The following is a 17,078-nucleotide window of genomic DNA, read 5'->3' on the forward strand; positions in this document are numbered from 1 at the left end:
GCAGTTTTTTATCAGCTTCAGTCCCCATTTCCATTCAATCTCGAAACTGGGACTGAGCAACAGGCCCAAGGCTTTGCCTGATGAGAGCTCATACACACATACCAAACCAGAGACAGGCTATAAGTATTACTTATATATAGCAGGACTTGATTTTTAAACAGAACTCATTCTGGCCATGGAAAATATTGGGACCATCACAATTTCATGTCAAACAATCAAACTTGACAAGTCTGCCTTAGAAATCAAAGATGGAAATGATCTATTAAGCCACCTTGTCCATTCCCAGTCCAGTGTAGGATGTTCCCTGTGGGGTAATCTTAAGTGTCACTGCCTCTTGGTGTGGTCTTTTTAGGGGTCTCAGCTTCTGGCCGACCCTTCTGAGCTTAGTCTCAATCAGGTCAGTTCCTGGATCCTCCCATCCAATTAAGTTTATCAGCCCTTCAATTTTAGGGCTTGCAGTCTCCTTCAGTCTCCTGGCTGTTTTCTTGGAGGCAGCCTCCTGTAGGACTGTCACTACTTTGCTAGCTCAGGCCTTTCTGCCTCCCCTTCCCTTCTCTGTGGTCTCCCCTTTAGCAGAGCTTGTTTTCTCTATTGGTTGTAGCTGTGGGTTCCTGCCTCCAGGACTGGTAATTCTCGTAGCTGTGTGGGGGTGAGATCAAGCTGCTTCCTTGTAAATCAGAGAGACTCTCCTCCCCCCTCTGTCTATGCTTAGTATGGAGTTTGTAGACACCATTATATTAAGAAACTTGTCCAGTCCATTTTTAAATGACTATTGATCGATCTCCTTCCATGTCCTTTAGCAGATTGTAACAGTCTTGAATCTCCCCATTAGGAATTATTCTGACAGTAAGCCTGCATCTTCCATTCTTAAATTGTGTTCCATCATTCCTTCTTATGATCAGTAGGACCATTCTAAACCTTCAGTGCTGTTCAACATGCTTCAGATACTCATAGTTGTGGGAGCAAATGTTATATAGAGTTGATCTGTGATAGTTACTCCAAGTAGTAACTAACTGGCCCCATGTGGCTTGAGGGGGGACCAACTGTTAAAAACAGGGTGGGGATGGGTAACAGATTCTTTTTAAAAAACAAAAGAACTAACATGAAAGGGAATCTTATTCTGCCACCCCGGTAGTAATCAATAGGCACTCCATTCTATCCCTAAAATATCTGACACATTCTGTGATCCTTAACTAAGCAAAATTCCCATTGAATAAGAGGCTTGATTTAGGATTTTAGAATTTAGTCCTACAAAACTATCCTATATTTGTTATGTTCTGCTCTGCCTGGGTACAGGGATTTGCTCCCATGGAACTCATTGCAGGGTCAGGGCTATGTGGTCTTCAGCACTTCTTTCTTAGGGAAAAATAATAATAATAATAGTAAATCCATAGCCAGCCAATGGTAAAGTGTGTTCTTATTAGTGTTACCCTCAGCCTGCCTGCCCCACTTCCCTCCAATTGTTTGTTAAAATTACTCTGTGTTTTGTCTCAAATTAGATTGAAAGGTCTTCATGGCAGGAGCTGTATCTTCTTAAATATTGAATGCTGCCCAGCACCAAGGGAACACTAATCCTGGACAGGGTATCTGTCTGGCTTTAAGCTGGACAGCCCTGTTTTTAAATGGTTTGTCCCTGTCGGTACAGAGACAAAACCGGCCATGGTTATGTCTGCCACCATGGATCGGGGAGTATGACAGGATGGAGTCTCGATCCTATCCCTTTTCTAGCCACAAACCACTCAGAGACTTTCTTCTGGTCAAACACCTTTGCAATTTATTTAGTGTCTCCCCACCAACCTAACAAATTTGCACAGCTCTGTATTTACAATAGCATACACTCCTTAGCAGGTGTCTTCCAGCTCTCTCTTGGCTCTGATTCTGAAAAGGCTACCAGTCTTTCTTCCCCCATGGGCACTTCCTTCCTGTACCTTCTACCTTCTGGTCTAAATAGCCTTGCAGCTCTCTCCTGCCCATCCCCAATCTATTAACTAGGCACAGCTTTGCCCCTCGCGTTCAGTCCGGGGCAATTTAATTGGTGATACAGCAGTACAGCTGCTGTTGCCCAGCACACTATCACAGGGACACCATTTCGAAGAGTGCACTGCTCTTCCCCCACCATCCTGACTTTGTACATGCTGTGCATGCAAGGTCACACTGGCGAGGTGGAGTCTCACAGCCGGGGGCAGGTCCAGGCTATTTCCAGAAGTACCCAAACCCGAATGTCCAGTATTCTGAAGATGCAAGAGTGGCCACCCTCCTTAATCCAGAACAGGGCCTTTGGGCACTAACACAGTACAAGTGTTACAGTACAACACTAACACAGTACAAGTAACAATAATAATCGGGCAGCTCTAGGTATTTTGCCGCCCCAAGCACGGCAAGCAAGTTGCCTTCAGCAGCTTGCCTGCGGGAGGTCTCTGGTCCTGCGGATTCGGCGGCACGCCTGCGGGAGGTCCGCTGAAGCCGCGAGACCAGCAGACCCTCCGCAGGCACGCTGCCGAAGGCAACCTGCCTGCCACCCTCGCGGCGACCGGCAGAGCTCCCCTTGTGGCTTGCCGCCCCAGGCACGCGCTTGGCGTGCTGGTGCCTGGAGCCACCCCTGATAATAATAATGATTCACCTTAGTCTGGGATGTAGTCAAGGGCAGCTTTCCCTGGGTAAGGAGTGCAGAATGGGGTCCTTTTAATGTTGTCATTGTTACTGGTTAATGCTCATCTTTGGTTTGTTGAACATGTTTCTTTTTATCCAGTTTACTGAGGTGACCATATTTCCGAAAGAGAAAATGGGATACACCAAGAGGCTGGCCTGTGTCCTCTCCCACCTTGCATGGGGCTGACCCAAGCCCCCCCGCACCCATGCACAGGGCTGGCCTGAGTCGCCTGGCATCACTGCTCGCCCAAGCCCTGGCACCTGTGGCTGACAGCCTGAGTCCTGGCACCTGGTATTGCCACACGTCCTCCTGACTGTTCCTCTGCACTCTGCCAAGGGAGGTGTGCCCTGCGTTTTTGGCAAAACTGGGCATTTGTCCCATTTGCTCTTGCCAACTGATCATCAACAAATGCCTAGTTTTGCCAAAAAAGTCGGGACATCCGGGATAGGACTTAAAAAGGGGACTATCCCAGCCAAAATAGGATGGGTCCTACAATTTGCCCAATTCTACAAGAGCAGTTCGCTGTCAGATTTCACTCCCTTTGTAAATATAATGTATCTCCCCATGCCACTTACAAAACAAAATGTTTGAGATGCCTACAATGTAGTGGATAACAGAATGCCAGTTTTATATAAATAGGGCTATATAATGCTTCCTTTCTCATGTGAATTATGCAAAAATATGAGACAGTAAAAAAACCCAGCAGAATATGTTCCTTGGATGTTTACATTTTTAGAAATCATGTGGGTTTCATGAGTGTAACTGAGAACAGAATTTGGCTTTAAACATTTTACTTCCCTCCTTGTTTTTCTGCCAAACTGCCATTTACATAAACAGAAATTAAACATGTGCATTGGCTAGGCAATAAAAGACTAATTGTGTAGTATTTCGTTTGATTTCATAATTGTTGCTTTTGCTACCTTAAAATAATGTTTTCTGAGTCAGCAGTAGAGCTTCTCCTTGAGAATTATACTAAATGATTGTTAACATAATATTTTTTAATTTTTTTTCTAGGGAAATTACATTGATTCAGAAGCTATTAAAGGCGAAGTGCTAAAAGTTGGAAATAGAAGTTGTGAGAGCATCCGCCTACAGTCTGAATCAGTTTTCTGTATGGTTCCCAGAGATCTGCTGAAATCCCACAGTGAGCTAAATATAGAGGTGGGATACCCTCACTCCATATATGATATAGCTAATAATGACGCCATTGGAATTATGGTGCCTGCAAACTTAAAATGCAACTCTAATCCTCATGTTGGTAGTGGTTTCAGTTCATGAAGTTTTCCTTGTGTGTGTGTGTATGTCTTATTATTTCTACGTTCCAGCTTTCTTCAGAAAAATGTGAACATTATATTAGGTGCTGTACAGACAAACAACAAAAGATGGTCCCTGCCCCCAAAGAGTTTACAATCAAATTGTAAGACAAGAGACAACAGGTGGATGCAGACAGATAGACAGGGAAGCATGTGGAAATGATGAGGCAATCGTTTAGGTCCTGTTCCTGCAGGCCTTCCTTGGAGTCAATGGGATCAGGCACTTAGTGTAGAAAAAGCATGAAATAACCTGTTCTCCACATGCACAATTCAGTTGTGTTAGTTTGATAAAATGCAGATATTTAGAACAATACTTGAATCCAAGTCCATCACCCTCTATGAACCCAAACTTGGTCCCACTGAGTTACTAAGGGTGTTGCCATTCATTTAAATAAGTCCAGGATCTGACCCTGTGGTGATTCATGTGGCGTTATAAGCATCTTTCATAATTGTTGATAGAATTGTTGAGAAAAGACAAAAATCACAAATGATGTTCCTTTAAATTATGCAGCTTGTACATTATGGGCCTTGTCCTGCTCCACTGAAATCAACAATGACTTTAGAGTGAATAGGATTTAAACCTACAGTATGACTTTCATTTAGATCGGTGGTCCCCAAACTTTTTATGTCATGGCCTCCACTTACCCATAATGCAATTTGTCCATGCCCTGTCAGGAGCGGGGCTGAGACTGCAGCCAGAGCCACAGCCGGGAGCGAGAGTCGCAGGCGGAAGTGGGACCAGGGCTGGAAGCCGGGCCGCAGTCGGGGGCCGAGGCCAGGGCCAGGCTTCGGTCGAGACCAGGAGCCAAAGCCAGGGCCTCAGCGGCGGGAGGGGCTGGGGCTGGAGCCGGAGCCAAAGTGGAGCTGGGAGACTCCCTCCCCACTTCCTGTGGGGGCTGGCCCAAGCCCTGTGATGCCCTTCTTAACATTTCTCCATGCCCCTGTAGTGGGTTCGCCATGCAGTTCGGGGACCACTGATTTAGATGGTAAGCTCCTTGGGGCAAGGACAGTTTGTTTGTCATGTGTTTGTACAACACTTATCACATTGTGGTCCTGGTCCATGACTGTGTCCCTTAGGCTGTAGCTCAATACAAATAAAATAATTGTAAGAGACAATTTCTGTTAAATGCACAGGTGCTAATTCTTGGATATAGAGCTGACAAACTATGAAATCAAAGGTTCTCCTTATGCTTTCCCTTTGGCAAATACATTTTCATAGAAGATTGAAAATGCCATGTCTCTCATATTTTATCTATGTATATATCATATTAAACACACACACACTTTTACATTTATGTCGTTGGTTATGTAACGTATTTAATCAGTTCTATTATGTCATATTTCCTTAATCCTTTGACTCCTAACAACCACAGATGTGGCACATTCTACATGTGGAAGCAAAGAGTTCAGTAATGAAGGGGTTAATCATTTTATCTACTTGTTTGCTGGCAAAAAGTCTTGGAAATTGTTGTCTGCTCAGCAAAGAAGAAATTTGCACTTTGATGGAAAATCCTTCATTACAGTACCCAAAGGACTGACTTCCACACAAGAAAGACAAAGGATTGCCAGTGCATTCCAGTTGACTGAGATAGTGCCATGTGTCCTAAAATAATTTTGCCCTGGTAGCTGGTCAGTGTGTTTGCTTGTTTTTTTTTAAAACTTGTTGACTAGCTAAAAATTGGCAAGGATAGAATCACATGACCTTGGGAACTATACTACAGAACCTGCAGCATATTTCAGCCAGACGGGCATGTTCTAGGGATGTTTTAAAATCAAATATAGTGGTTTTTCCTATAAACCCCCACTTTTGCCAGTGCAGTTTGAGTAAAAGGTGATTAACACAAACTGACAGTTTAGATTGTAAGCACTTCCGAGCTGGGACTGTCATCTTTGTTCTGTGTTTGTGCAATGCCTATCACCATGGGCAGCAGGTATCGTAGGCCTGCGGAGGCTAAGTCTCCCATAACCCAGGCCTGTGGCTCCACCTACACTCTGCCCCAAGGCCCCACCCTCAGTTCCCCTCTCCCCTGAAGCCAGCAGTGGCTCTGCTGTGGCCAGCGGCCTGGGGCAGCTCAGTCCAGCCAGTGGCCCAGTGCTCAGACCAACTGAAAGCCTGGTGCTCAGGCCCACTGGCAGCCCGGTGCTTAGGCCCACCAGCATGCTGAGACAGGTGGGCCAGAGCTCTTCCAGCCACGGGGGATGGGGCTCTTCCAGCTGCAGGGGAGGCAGCTTGGGACTCCAGCTGGTGAGGGCAGGGCCTCAGGCAGAAGGGGCAGGGCTGGGGGCTAGCCTCCCCAAAGGGGATGTTCACCTGCTGCCTATGCTTATCACAAAGGGGTTCTGGTCCAGGCCTGTGGCTCCTATGCGCTACATAATGCAAAGAAAAAAGTTATTGTCCATGTGTGCAAATGCTGGGTTTCATGTGTACAATATCATTTTGTGGGTGTGATGGCTACTTGGCTTCTTGAAAGGATGCGATGAACTGCAGAGGGCCAGATTCCAATTTCATTTCCACCAGTGCAAATTCATTACTCTAAACTTCTTTCCATGGTGGAGCCTTTCAGGCCAGGATTTAGCCCATAATGGGTATTCCAGACTCACTATTTCAGTGCTAATATGTCTTATATATCTTTGGTGGATTTTTTATTTTAAATTTTCATAGAAGTACAATATCTTTTTCTTTGTTTCTGTTAGTGGAAGCAAGAAGTTTCGTCAATGCTTATTGGGAAAGTGCTGGTTCTGCAAGATCAGAATTTCACAGGACTGATTGCTGGAGTTGTCTCAACATCAGTGTTATTTTTATTGTTATTGGGGGGTTTTCTATGGATGAAGAAGAAAAAACAAATTAAAGGTGCATCATTGTTAACTTCATGAAGTAATTTACAAAATATGTGGGTTCTTTTAAAACTTAAACTATTTTATGCACTGCCTACATGTAATGTAATATCCTTCTCATATACCCTGCCAGTAGAAACTGCAAAAAATAGGTCCAATCTTTGCTTGCATTTCAGCGCCTTTTTGGTGCCAGGGCTGTGTGAAGGGCCAGCAAGCAGATCTGGCCAGCTGAGAATTCCCCTGAGGTGGGGGAGCTCTCAAGGGGGTAGAACCCTAGCCAGTTCTCTCCCCTAGTCAGTCTTGGCCTAAGGGGCAGGAAGAGGGCATGGCTGGAGTGAACTGTTCTTCATCTATACTCAACTGTTGTGAGGTCCCTTAGGGACTATAGCCAACTGGTATAAATTAAAGCAGCCTCCAAGCTGCTCTAACTTTTGTTGCGGCTCAGGACAGCACATTTTCCTGAATTTCCCTGGGGGCTTCCCTTCTCTGTACAGACAAAAATCTAGCCCCTATGCGTGTTCCAGATTAGGACTGATACACACTATACATGAGTGTTTGACGCTGTTTCTTTCAAACCCGCTTTCAGATCTGGGTAGTGATTTAGTTCGTTATGACGGAAGAGTGCACACTCCTCATTTGGATAGGCTTGTGAGTGCAAGGAGCGTAAGTCCAACTACAGAAATGGTTTCTAGTGACTCTGTAGACTACAGATCAACGTTTCTAGAAGGTGCGTCTCTCTTATTAATCTTTAACTTCGTTGTTTTTCAGCTATCTTCATACGACCACCTGTTTTGAACTATATCTTATTGCTCAATTTTTCATCAGACCTGCCTGTTTTTTGTTAGGGACCTTCACCTGCTTTTTTATAGAAGGTAGAGTTCAGAGGTATTTCACCAGGTTAAACTGAGGGTTTGGTGTTTTTTTTTAATTTTTACTATAGACTAAGTTACAAAAAGAGATTAGTGAACACATAATATCAGTGTAAAAATTTATAGAAAAAAATACCATATTCCAAACCTTAATGAGGAGCTGCGGATTTATGAATTTTTCACTCTTATATATTTATTTAGGTCTACCAGGTAAAAGGTGCAATTCTACTCCAAAAAGATCCTGCAAGAATAACTTTGAGTGTGTCTCAATGACTTCCACATCAGTTATGCTCACTTAAAAATGAAATGACATATATTCTAACTGGCCAACACTGCAACTCAGCTGATGGTTCAAAAATCAAGCTGTACGATTAAATCTGCTTATGTGGGTCTTCTCAGGCTCTCCTGTCAAAGCTGTTCCACTTTGTACAAAATGCTTGAATAGTCACTGGGATGGAGACTGGCCTGACAGGGCATTCACCAAGGGAGACATACAGGAGAAATCAAGACCACCAGACCACAATGACTAGGGCACATCAGCGCCAACTTTCTCTGGTGCCGGTGGGTCCCTGCACATCCTGCCCTTTCCCCACTCCTGGCCCTACCCTGACTCCACCCCATCCCCGCCCCTGGCCCTGCCCACATTCCAACCCCATCCCCAAAGTCCCAGCCCTAACTGCACCCCCCCCGCCCCTACTGGATCCCTTCCCCAAATCCACCCCCAGCCCCACCTCTGCCCTCAGCACTCGGCATTCCCCCCTTCCCCCTACCTCCCTGCCCTGCAAATCAGCTGTGTCGTGGCACAAGGGCTGGGAGGGAGGAGAAACAGGAGGAGGCGGAAGTGAGCTGGAGCAGGGTGGTGGGGTGGGGCCGCGGGGAGCTGCCAGTGGGTGCTTAGCACCCACCAATTTTTTTCTGTGGGTGCTCCGGCCCACGGAGTCGGCGCCTATGCTAGGGCACTCTCCTATGATGTGGGAGACCTAAGTTCAGATTGCTGGTCTACATCAGGGAGAGGGGGGAATTGAATGTGGGTCTCCCACATCCTTGATGATTGCCCCAACCATTGGCGTAAAGATACCGCCTACTCCTCCTCCAGCTGTTTGGTGAAGCTAGCCCTTAATTTCCTTTGCTTTTATATTATAAAAATGTCCAGAAACAGCACCAAACAGTTCATTATGGGTCAAAGTAAATGCTTTGTTCAACCAGAAAATAATTTTTGTGGACTTTTTTCATTGCTGAAATTTTTCAGAATTTTCTACTTTGGTTAGGGTCAAACTGATTTTTCCCTTCCCTCAATTTTTTTTTGAACTACCAGCAAACTGAAAAATCAGTTATTCACCTCACTCTGTCCAGGACATGTTTGCCATGCTCTCCTACAAGCCTCCTTCATCTTCTTGATATAAAAGAAAGCTATAGCTTATTCCTAGAAAATCACAAGAACTAAATTAATATTGAATATGCCTTTGATATGCATCTCAGTTACTGTAAGGAATACAATGAAAAGAACATTGGAAAACTTCAAGATACACTGATAACAGCTATTAACATTATTTTACAAAACTGGAAAGACTCGCCTCAGTTACATAGTGATAATTGGATACATTCCCTCCTTGTGCAGCATAAATGTGAGAGATTTGTGTTTCTAAACATAACAGCATGGAGTTAGTATCTGGAATCTAATGAATAATTTTAGCACTATTTGCATTTTATAATTTCATGTAACATATCTGTGTCCAATTCCTTTTTTCTCTCTGATAAAGTAGCCTCATCTGTTAGGAGTTTTCTTTGACAGTGAGCTAAATTCTGCTCATTGACTCTGCTGGACTCATTCCATATGTAACGGAAAGTAAAATTTGGCTCTTTGACTCTATTATACAAAACAGTAGTAAAATGTTTAAGAAACAATGCCAACAAAGTGAATGTTATATTGATTTAAACAATTCCCAAAGCATTTACTGTGCTTAACTGAAACATTGCAATTGCTGTAATTTAAAATCTGTTGACAAATTGTTTTTTTTTTTTCATGTTACACCAACTGTATTATCTTTGGAAGCTACAGGATATGACTCACCTTTAGACATTTCCCTGGTTGAATATTGCCCATTAGATAAATATAGCTTGTCACAGGCAGTTTGGGAATGTAATCAAATTTCATGAAATGTAAAGTTGCCTACCAAATTATAATCTGACAATAACCCAAAGTTTTGTACTTTGAATCCTCTACTACTTCCTACTTGCATCTGTGTTCTCCAATTTTACTCCAATAGCTGCATAGTCTAGACATACTACATACTTCTCTTTTTTTTTTTTTTTTTACATTGGCTAGAAGTGGAAGGGCCTGGTACTGTTCCCTCTGACGTAAGTGGCAGTTTTGCCATTTACTTCAAGAGAAGCTGGGTTGGACCCAGAGTAAATTTCTGTCTTCGGTGACGTAGTTGAGCTTTGGCTACCTGTATTTTCCTTTTCCCTTTTGTGACGGAGTGTGTTGTAAAGCAGGCTAACTTCCAGACTGATCGAGTATAACTGACTTTGCACAAGTACCAGTTAAATACACCTCTTGATCTTCCAGTGAGCACAGCAGGAAGCTTAAAAGAATTAAAATAATTTCTGTTCATCTTGCAGATCAGCTCCCAAATTTGTCTCAGAATGGCTCATGCAGACCAGCACAGTATCCTCACACAGAACTAGCATCCTTTCTGTCCAGTGGGGACTCAGATCTAGCCAGTCCACTGCTGCAAACTAATGTCCACATTGACATCGGTGCCTTAAATCCAGACCTGGTCAAAGAAGTTCAGCATGTAGTCATTGGTGCTGACAGCCTGATTGTGCATTTTAGTGAGATAATAGGAAGAGGTAAGTATTTCAACTCTTACCTTGCTAACTAACATTTTTGCACAGCCATTCATCATATTCCTTTCTGAAGACAGCATCTAACCTATCACTGAAAGATACTGCAATCATTTAACTAGACGCTTGCACACTTTGTTGTTTTTATAGGCTGAGCACATTGCTCCTACCAGGGACATCTTGCATCCCTCCATATGCACCCCAACCCCAATCTCCCTGTGTGCTACCCACCATCCCTCTCTATTTCAGGGACCCCCTGCATTATCCCCCATGCAAGAGACTCTGTGTCATCTTCCCCCATTCTACCATCTGCCACATGGCATGGGCTTTGTGTCCACCATGTCCCTCTCCCCTCATTGCTCCCTTCCCCTCCATGCCAGGGGCTCTGTGTCTTCTCATTCTCCCTTCCCACTATAGAAATGCCCCCATTCTTCCCATTAATGACGGAGATTTTGTGTGCCTGACCCACCCCCATCTCCTTCTTTCCCCCACACACCAGGATCCCCCATTCTTCCTGACCCCCATGCCAAGGTCATTATTTTTTGAGGTGTTCACTAATTTTGTGCGCTTCAATATACCTGGATGACTTAAGTGAAAGTTTTGGGTTTTCAGCACCTCTCAAAATCAGGCATAAAATGTCTCCAGTTAGCGCGCACAAAAACTGAGGGGTAGAAAACCAGTGAACAATGATGGAAACTTGGCTGTAAACCATTTGTCCAATTTCTGTGGTGCAGGAAAATAGTCACAAATCAAACAAACAGACACTATATCCCCCTCAGTGCATTATAGTTAGACTGGGGAGGATTGGGTTCTAAATTCATAAATGTTGATTTCACCGTACCTCACAATATTTCCATTGATAATAATCAACATTTACAGATGAGCAAAATGAGAAAAATGCTGCTTGAGAACTTAATAGTGTTTGACTTACAGATGTTTATGTTGTATGTTTTAACGGTTGTGTAGCTTTAACTTTTTGAATCTCAATATTTGTCATTAAATCATTGTTGTCTGATGCCATCATAATTTCCCACAACTGTGAAAATTTAAATTGATAATTAAAAAAAATGCTTAAAACTAAAATATTAATATCTGTTGAAATTATTTTAAAAAATTGAATTCAGCCAACCCTAGTTATAGATCATGTTTCCCATAGCAAGAGCAGGGCATTATTTTTTTCCCAAACAAACATAAAAAATTCCCTACATTTTTTTTAAATATTGGAAAACTGCCAGAAAATGTCACTGATTTCATTTACTATGCCCCCTCATCCCCTTTTTTAAATTGCCCCTTTCGTTGGTAGAAAAGGCCAAAGCCAGAAAAATTGAACTGACCCATACTTGAGGGCTTGCATAAAATGTGCCCAGGTTCCAAACTTGGGAAATTTTGGTTGCTTTTGCAAAACAGATTCCTGACCAATTCCAGTTTGCAGGATCGAAGCCACCTTTGGTTTTGCCCAGAACTTGTGGCTCTGGATTCTAAGTAGAATTCCTCAGCCTTATTTTCTGAAGTGCTAATGCTTGAAAAAGTGCTTCAGCTCTGTGACTGCAAATGTTAATATTAATTTTAAATGATCCTTTACCTCTCGTGCCCAGTGAATATGCATTCATGATGTCGGCAGGCAAACCCTATTGTTAGACCTATTTAAGAACATGCAACCCCATTGATTGGGATCCTCCAGGGTATCTATTTTTATTAACTGTGATAAGTGTTCTCAGAAAATGCACAACCCTGAAGCTCTAAGTTCTCTGTTGATCCACAGAGCAGGTTAGCATGGGCTGTGACAGGATATGCTTCTCCGCATTGCCCCTTCCTTAACCCAAAGGCCCATCTCCAGGGATGCGAGAGGATTTCAATCTACTCTACACACCTATTCATTTCTCTGCTGAGACTGCCGGCAAGAAAGGCAAATTGTGATTATCATTTTTCAGTGATATACCATTTGAAAACTAGGGTCATGTTCTAAAGCCCATTAATGTCAACGGGAAGATTCCAGCTGACTTCAGAGAGCTTTGACTCTGAGCCTATGCATGATGCCCAATTTATTTCACAGAGACCTCTGATCATGCCCTACTGACTGGATTTTTAACTGGTGAATTGCAGGTGAAACGCTCAGTTCCCCCTTATCACTCCCTGGAGCCATTCAGTCCTTCCCTCCAGAACACATCAAATAGCAGAGGAAGGGGGGGGAGAAGAAATGCTGTTTTGTTTTGTTTTTAAATAGTCATTGCAAGAATATTAGGCAGTTGTGGAGCTAGCCTTGTGCATTTATTTATTCTTTCCATCTAAATCAAGAAATATCAATTATGCTGGAAATAGAGTTTTAGCTTTATGTATTTGCAGCCGAATGTGTTATAAAGTATATATTGCAAATGTCTGAAATCAGAGTCTATAATGACTATGTTATAGCATAATCGCTAGTCCATAAAGTAAAAAGTAATAAAGCTAATCTTACTTATTGAGATTGAGGCTAACATTACTCATTCTTCACACAGGGCATTTTGGGTGTGTGTACCATGGGACATTGTTGGATAATGATGGCAGGAAAATTCATTGTGCTGTGAAGTCCTTGAACAGTGAGTTACATTTTTTAATAGTGAGATATCATCATAGCTCGTAACCCAAAATAGGAAATTGCACTGTAGAGTTCCACTTTCACCTATAAAAGATTGACTTCAGCTGCAGCTACTAAGAGCCAAATTCATCCCTGGGGTAAATCCACTGCTTTCAATTCAGCTACAGAAGGGATCAATTTGGCTCTATAAATTTGTTAAAGCAAATATTTACATCTTCCCCAAATACAAACATGGATGTAGGGGGAAGAGGCAGGGGAGGGGAAATAGCATTTTGCACACCATTAACTTGGCTTTGGTTTGGTTTTTATAAATGAAATTGAAAACCCAGCAGAAGGAAGTTTGTACATAGTGTAGTAATGATTCATTCCTGGCTTTATCTTCTTCATTGTTTTTAAAAAAATTACTATTAAAAGGGGGGAATAAAAATAATAAAGTATTTGAGCGAGGCAGATACCTCCAGATGATGGATTTTTGAATATGTTCTATAACACAGCTTGCTTTGAACCAGACAGTGTTGAAAACTTACTGGAGTATACTCTAAATATAAATATTAGTATGCAGTTCAAACTGAGCCCAAGCCTGAAAACACTATACATACGGATAACTGTGACCTCAATGAAGCTATTCACATGAGTAGTTCGTGAGCATGTCCATGAGTAAAGTCATGCTTTATGGCAGTAGTTCTCAAACTTTTGTACTGATGACCCCTTTCACACACCAAGCCTCTGAATGCAACCCCCTTTATAAATTAAAAAAACACATTTTAAAATATTTAACACTATAATAAATGCTGGAGGTGAAGGAGGGTTTGGGGGAGGAGGCTGACAACTCGTAACTCCCATAAAATAACCTCGTGATCTCCTGAGAGGTTGCCACCCCCCAGTTTAAGAACCCCTGCTTTATGGGATCAGGTCCACTGCCTTCAATGTGAACCATGTGTCGAACTCCACAATCAGATTTGGATCATTGTTTCAACTATACCTCCCTGGTTGGGGAGTGGGAGAAAATGGCCAGTTTGCAAAATTATATCTATCCCCTCTAGTTTCTGGTAAGTTAGAATTTATTGCACCTGAGATGTATTGCAGTTTGATTTCTCTCTCTCTCTCCCCCTCCCCCAACCCCCCACTGCTGGATCTCTCAGGAATTACAGACCTGGAAGAAGTAGCTCAGTTTCTCAAAGAAGGGATCATCATGAAAGATTTCACTCATCCCAATGTCCTGTCACTACTGGGAATTTGCTTGCCCAATGAGGGGTCTCCTTTGGTGGTGCTTCCGTATATGAAACATGGAGATCTTCGAAACTTCATTAGGAACGAGACTCATGTAAGTACGTTATCAGATCTGCTAAATGGTGACATTTGAGCACTCCTTGTAACAGTATTATAAATCTGACAGCTACATTCTGTTTATAAAATGGTATTATTTCTGTATATTAACCACTGTTCTGAGTCCTATATTCTTTTTCAGAATATGTTCCCCAAACTTGTTGACAATAAAGATTTACCAATGCCATCCATAAACCCCTTTTTATAAACACATTTTGTTTCTTAGATTAAAGTTGGTGTGCGAGACCATCCGGTGCTATAAATTGGCACTGTTCCATTAGCTTCAATGGAGCTGTGCCAGTTTACACCCATTGCAGATCTGGCCCTGGCTGTTTGATGCAAAGGGACTATCGTATCTGGCTGCTATTGTCAGTGCCACACTCACAACGAAGTCTTTGTGAGCTTTTTCTTTTTTTTTTTTAAGAAATGAGAAACAGAGCAATGGTTGGTACAAGATCAAGTCTCTCCAATTTGCACTAAGAGTACAAGTTAGTAGAATGTGTTTTAGCACTTTTACCAAGTATAAGATAATGGACCTGATTCTCCATTCTGTTAAGGCTCCTTTACACAACTCTGGTGCATTTTCATCCATTTATAGCAGTGTAAAGGAGCCTTTAGGTAACTGAGGGTACCTCTTCACTACCGGCCGTATCGGCGGGTAGCAATCGATTTCTTGGGGATCGATATATTGCGTCTCATCTAGACACGATATATCGATCCCCGAATGCGCTCCTGTCGACTCCGGAACTCCACCAACGCGAACAGTGGTAGCGGAGTCGACAGGGGAGCCGTGGACGTTGATCCCGCGCTGTGAGGACGGTAGGTAACTCGATCTAAGATACTTCGACTTCAGCTACGTTATTCACGTAGCTGAAGTTGCGTATCTTAGATCGATCCCCTCCCATAGCGTAGACCAGCCCTGAGGCTATATATGTGTAGCAAGATACAGTTAGTAAATAGTCAGTTCACTTAGTAAATATTCAGTTAAACAGTGACCTGTGCTAGAATGGTAAGCTCTTTGGGGCAGACTTGTTGCTCTGGGTGTATGCAGCAGCTAGCACAGTGCAGTCCTGGTCCGTTTCTGGGGCTCTTAATGGATACGGTAATGCCAATGATAATATAATAAAGAAACAAGCCAGTGGAACAGTATTGTTTCACAGAAAGAACTGTCCAGAGCAAGCTTAACCTCATAGAAGCCTGGAGGGTGTTATAGTTGTATAACAAACAGTCATGCAGTCAGATACAGAATTTACACATTGGTATTAAACTTTTGAGTCTATGTAATTTCTGATTGAATAAATTGGATTGCTGGCCTTGGCATCAGGTCTGCCTAGGCAATCAGGGCCAGCTTTAAACCAATTCCCCCAATTCCCTGGAATCGGGCCCCGCGCCTAAGAGGGGCCTGTGCCTTAGGCGTCTTTTTAATTTTTTATTTTTTTTTACTCATGCAGGGGGGGCATTCTGGGTCTTTGGCAGCATTTCGGTAGCAGGGGGGGGGGTCTCCTCTGGGTCTTTGGCAGCATTTCGGCGGTGGGGGGTCCTTCGATGCTGTGGAAGGCCTGGAGTGGACCCCTGCCACAAAAGTGCTGCCGAAGCCCCGGACCGCTGCCAGGTATTCAAATTGGACCCCGCCGTTCATAAAGCCGGCCCTGTAGGCAATATGTTCAGACTGAACTGAAAATAATGACTGTGACAATGCCAGCTGAGCCCCCAAGTGGATGCTCTCCAGTCTTCTGCATCAATCTGAACCTTTGGATCCCACATACTTCAAGGTTAGCTGGGTTTGGGCAGTGTCCAGACACTGTTGCTAGGTCTGGTCTTCAAGGCATACTCCCAGAGTGCATACTCCCCATCTGGCATCCTCCTTGACATGTGGGACCCTGCAGTTCAACTGTCCTAGGCCCTGAAACCAGTGCTGGACCTCCCAAGCCTTCCCAGTCATTTATGCTAGGGTGACCAGACAGGAAATGTGAAAAATCGGGACGGGGGTGGGGATAATAGGAGTGTATATAAGAGAGAGACCCAAAAATCGGGACTGTCCCTATAAAATTGGGACATCTGGTCACCCTAATTTATGCAGACTCCCCCCAGAGCTCTACCCCCAGGGGCACGCTGGTGTATGGCGTAAGTCTTTGTGAACACATGACAGGTAAAGTAAGGAACACAAGCTTTGCACAGGAACTTCTTTAACATACGCACTTTACTCTCAGCACAGGAGCAATACTCCTGTAGGCAAATCTAAGCAAAACGACATCTTGAATGCACACACCCACCCTCCCGCACCCCAAGTCCTTATCATTCCTGAGTGTTGCTGGGATTTGATCATTTGGCATTGGCATTGGGGAAATCCTACTTCCCCCACTCGTCCAGCTATGTCGTGTTTCTCAGGTTGGAATGACTCTCCTTGCTTGGAGAGCATGTCATTTTAAAAGCTGCGTGTGAAGCCTTTTCTCTTTCTGCCCTTCCAGTGGGTATTTTCCGTGCTCCAACCCCCACTGGAATTGCTGTGGCAGAGTCATTAAAAGTCAGTGGTTGTGTCAGAGCAACCCTATTGTTCTGCCAGGGCTGAACTATTCAGTTGCTGATGGGCCTGTTTCAGTCTCCCAGCCATAGTCTGTTCCTGCCCCCAAAACAGAGGTTCTAATCCACACTGAAGGTTGCAA

General features: G+C 43.5%; 1 protein-coding gene across 7 annotated transcripts in view; it reads left to right on the forward strand.

Moving 5' to 3' along the window:
• The window catches only part of MET (MET proto-oncogene, receptor tyrosine kinase), a 160,073-nt gene that overhangs the window by 136,148 nt on the left and 6,847 nt on the right, over nt 1-17,078 (forward strand). For all 7 annotated transcript variants that reach the window (XM_030549065.1, XM_030549062.1, XM_030549068.1 and 4 more), the window contains 6 exons: nt 3,665-3,811; nt 6,658-6,814; nt 7,385-7,525; nt 10,290-10,520; nt 13,010-13,090; nt 14,232-14,413. In XM_030549065.1, coding sequence (XP_030404925.1) covers nt 3,665-3,811; nt 6,658-6,814; nt 7,385-7,525; nt 10,290-10,520; nt 13,010-13,090; nt 14,232-14,413 — 939 coding nt within the window. The remainder of the gene's footprint in view (nt 1-3,664; nt 3,812-6,657; nt 6,815-7,384; nt 7,526-10,289; nt 10,521-13,009; nt 13,091-14,231; nt 14,414-17,078) is intronic.

Source organism: Gopherus evgoodei, chromosome 1 (genome assembly GCF_007399415.2).
Source record: "Gopherus evgoodei ecotype Sinaloan lineage chromosome 1, rGopEvg1_v1.p, whole genome shotgun sequence".
Lineage (NCBI taxonomy): Eukaryota > Metazoa > Chordata > Testudines > Testudinidae > Gopherus > Gopherus evgoodei.